Raw genomic sequence first — 3,952 nt, 5'->3', positions numbered from 1 at the left:
TAAGACCTATTCTTAATGATATATATTAAACATAGTTATGAGCAAATATTTTTTTAAATTTCATGTCTATATATTTTGATGCATAAATTAAAACATTCAAATAACTCCAACAACGTTTGCTGCCCCTGTTTAGTTTGGGACTAAAAAGTTGTGGTTGAAATCTTGTGTTATCTTGACCGGCCTCAAGACTTATCCAGATAAAGCAGGGGACCACAGTCCATAGCCCAATTGACATTTGCAGCATAAAGTCTTAAAAAGTGTTTGATAGTTGGTTATAGTTTATATATGTATTAACAAAAAAGGAACGGATTTACTCCTGAACTTAAATAAAAAATTGTGTATATATTCTCCATTATACTATGCGCATACGTATATCCTTACAGTTCAATTAGTCGTATATATATAACCTTGTCACTAACGGACCCATATTTTATAACACGTGTCATGATCCTAATACTATCCGTTTCATCCCTTTTTTAACCTATAACCATAACCCATTAAAAGAAGGGATCCCTTAAAAGAATCCTAAACACACACACCCTAATCTAAACACCTAAAGAAAAATCCGCCGTCTTCGTCTGATTCAAGCTCGTCTTCGTCGCGATGATCATAATTTCAAATTTCATCTATCATGTGTTGGTCATAATTTTCTATTTCATCTATCTATCGTCTCCTTCAATTCAGACCTAAAATCATGTCTGAAAGTTCATGTGGTTCAATTAGTAACTCCATGACGATGACTTGTTTTTGTGGTGAATTGGCTCGTTGTTTCACTTCAAGGACTCCATTGAACCCGAAAGAAGATTTTATAGATGTTCTAAGCCTAAGGTACATTTTTCGCCTAACAGGAAATGAATATGATTTGTGATTGTATTTTGGTGTTCATGATTTCTTCTCTGTTATTTTTATTAGATTGAAAATTGTGGATTTTGGAGGTGGGAAGACAGTTCTTCAGAAAATTCTTCTATTGAAGCTAATTTATTGAAGTCTAAATTGCAAGTTTCTACGTTGAAAATGGAGAATTTGAGAGAGTCCTTGAATGCGGTTAAGATTGAAAGAGACAATTTGAAGAAGAAATTGGAGAATTTAGAGAGTTTAAACTACTTCGAGGTGAATAAATCAAGAAATTTGAAAGCTAAAGTGTCGAAGTTGAAGATGTTGTTCATATTGACATTTACTGTGTTTGTGGTATTTGTTGTTGCAATTTTCAAGTATTATTCATTTCAATTGTTTCTTATGTATTAGTGATAGTGAATCTTATGTTTGAATGTTGATCATTATTTTCAAGTGTTGCTTCAAACTTATTGTAAATTTCAAGTGTTGGATTTGAAACATTATTTTGTGTCTTTTGCCTTAAAGTTTGTAGTATTTAGTTGTGTTATATTAGTCTTTACGTTGAAGATGGATAAAGTTTGTGGTATTGCCACTATTTTTTTCTTGAATAAATGTTTCATATCTTAACTCATTGTTTTCATAAATTAGAAAGTAAAAGCAAGATTAAAAAGATATATAACAAAATAACAATAAAGAGCAATGGAAAGATACATAACAAAACAACTTAAGAAAAGTGCAACTCATTTCAAATCACAAACTGCATACTACATTAAAAGAACACAATAGATACAAGACACTATATATAACATTCACTTGGTCATGTATAAGCAAAACGATTGTTCGTTTTAGCTGATACGCTCAGTCTATACACAAAGTAGAAGTGAACCAAAACTACAACTATAAGTTTAAGGCACAATCCTACACAAAACATACCAAAAAAATAAGTTTAGCCTTAACATCATTTAAGGCACCAACCTACACAAACAGTAGCAAAAACTGCACCAACCTACACAAACAGTAGCAAAAACTGCACCAACATATACAAGCAGTACAAACACAATAGCATCATCCCCTTCTTGGCCTCAACTTCTGTAGTTGATTTGTAGTAACTGCATCCTGTCCATTCCAAGTTAAGCCAGTTGGTGCTATGGGGAGATTTGTAGGTTCACTAACACTAAATTTGTCACCTCTGAAGCCTATTACTCTACTCCCAATTGGTTCTTGTGGGTTCGGTCTCTTTCTCAATCTTAATAGAAAAGATTTTTCTGAGATTGTTCTTGGCCTTAGACTAGGGTCATCATCATCATCCTCAGCTACTGGAAAATAGCTGCTAAAAGAAGCATATTCAAACTGACTTTCTTGTGTTGGTTGTGGGGCTGTGCAGTTGATGTCTTCCTCATAAGCTTCATCTTCATATTCATCAACTAAATCTCTCCTAGGCTGCCTCTTTTCCCTTGCCAGTTTTTTTTCTTCCTTAGCAGGTGGATTTCCTTGCTTCTTAGTAGGTTGTTTCCCCTGTTTTGCCTTATTAATGATAATAGAAGATATAGAATTAAGTAGTGAAATAGAATAATTATTTGATGAAATTAAAGATTAAAGAGAAATAAAAATTACCTTTTCACATCCTCTTGCATTATGATTTTGTTCTCGACATTACTACATGTCATCACTTTTCCTTTTCTTGTTTGCTTCCATACTCCTTGCCTGTTAACAGGTTCATTCTTTTCTCTTTCCCTCGTTAGTTTAGGTCTACCAACAAGCTTGACCAATTATGGTGGTTCAATAACATGAAAAAGGTTGCATTTTCAGAATGGTTCTCCCGTAACAGGTTATAATTTGTGTTTGTAAACTGCCAAGACTGCTTCTTTACTATAATACGAATGAATTTCTATTTTTGGTATCAATTTCTTGTGCTCCATGGCCTTAATTGCATGTGGACATGGAATTCCAGTCAGATCCCATGTTCTGCATGTGCATTTTTTCTCTCTTAAGTTGACAATGTGTCTATCTGCACCTTCAGTAACCTCATAGCCATTATCCTCATCGCCACTCACCTTACAAACCTTGAAAATCTTCAAATACTCATTAAACAACAAGTCACTTTTGGGACTAAATCCATCATCTTTCCACTTCATCACAACAACCTCTTTTGCTGCAAACCTCTCCATTATTTTAACCCTAATGTCTTTCAACATTTCAATAATTGGCTTGTACCTTGCTTCAAGTATCCAATCATTGAATGATTCGGTAAAGTTTTTGTCCACAGCTTGATTTTTGCACACTGTATCTAAATAGGCTCTGCACCATGCTTTTGGAGGATACTTGTCTATTAAATCTTGTCCAGCCTCTCCATTAACTTTCTTGATCTCTTGAAGTTGGTCCTCAAACTCCTCTGTATATGTGACCATGCAGCCCACCATAGCAACTTTTTCAGCTCACCTTTGCCCCATCTTTGGCACCAATTTGCCTCAATATGCCTTGCACAGTATCTCTGATGTGCTTAAGGTAAGACTGTCCTTACTGCTTCAAGCAGCCCCTAAGTATCAAATTAAAACAACTAAAATTAATAAAGAAAACAGTGTCAAGAAAAGATTAAATTGCAAATCAGTAGTATAATATTACCTTTTGCATATCTGATATGAATGTCAGTCCTTCACCATTTTGAAGCTCAAGGGAATGTTGCAAATGTTGCATAAACCATGTCCAAGTCCTCTTAGTCTCTTTATCTACCACAACCCAAGCTAGAGGGTAGAAAGAGTTATTACTATCTTGACCAATAGCATACAATACTTGTCACTTAGCCTTCCATTAAGGAATGTGCCATCTAACCCAATCAGTGGTCTTAACCCAGACTTAAAACCCAACTTCATTGCCTTGAAACAGATGTACATCCTAAGAAATTTTCTCTTACCATTAGATAGTGCCTCTTTAGATAAATCTATTACAATGTCAGACCCTGGATTACAACTTCTCAATTCAGTTGCATAACCCTCTAATTTATTGTAAGAGTCTACAAAGCTATCTTCTAAACTCTCCAATATCTCCTTTTTGGCTCTCTTGCACTTCGCTTCACTAACATTGAGCTCAAAAACTCTATGTAAATCAGTCTTCATTTGTT

The 3,952-nt window shown here is 34.5% G+C and overlaps 1 protein-coding gene and 1 long non-coding RNA gene across 2 annotated transcripts; one reads left to right on the top strand and one right to left on the bottom strand.

Annotated features, from left to right (window-relative positions):
- Positions 1–301: 301 nt before the first annotated feature.
- LOC107001845 lies at positions 302–1,342 on the top strand. Its single transcript, XR_001454476.2, has 2 exons — positions 302–828; positions 913–1,342. It is a non-coding gene; the product is annotated as an uncharacterized LOC107001845 (long non-coding RNA).
- A 1,314-nt stretch (positions 1,343–2,656) lies between these two features.
- On the bottom strand, positions 2,657–3,590 carry LOC107001440. The gene is made up of 2 exons (XM_027912216.1): positions 3,457–3,590; positions 2,657–3,370 (listed from the first exon to the last, which is right to left on the bottom strand). Exon 2 carries the CDS (start codon positions 3,252–3,254, stop codon positions 2,664–2,666), a length of 591 nt encoding a protein of 196 aa, XP_027768017.1. The 5' UTR covers positions 3,255–3,370; positions 3,457–3,590; the 3' UTR covers positions 2,657–2,663.
- Positions 3,591–3,952: the final 362 nt, after the last annotated feature.

This window comes from Solanum pennellii, chromosome 10, assembly GCF_001406875.1.
Source record: "Solanum pennellii chromosome 10, SPENNV200".
Classification (NCBI taxonomy): Eukaryota; Viridiplantae; Streptophyta; class Magnoliopsida; order Solanales; family Solanaceae; genus Solanum; species Solanum pennellii.
The sequence above is the reverse complement of the archived record's forward strand: the minus strand, read 5'-3'. Positions and strand labels throughout refer to the sequence as shown.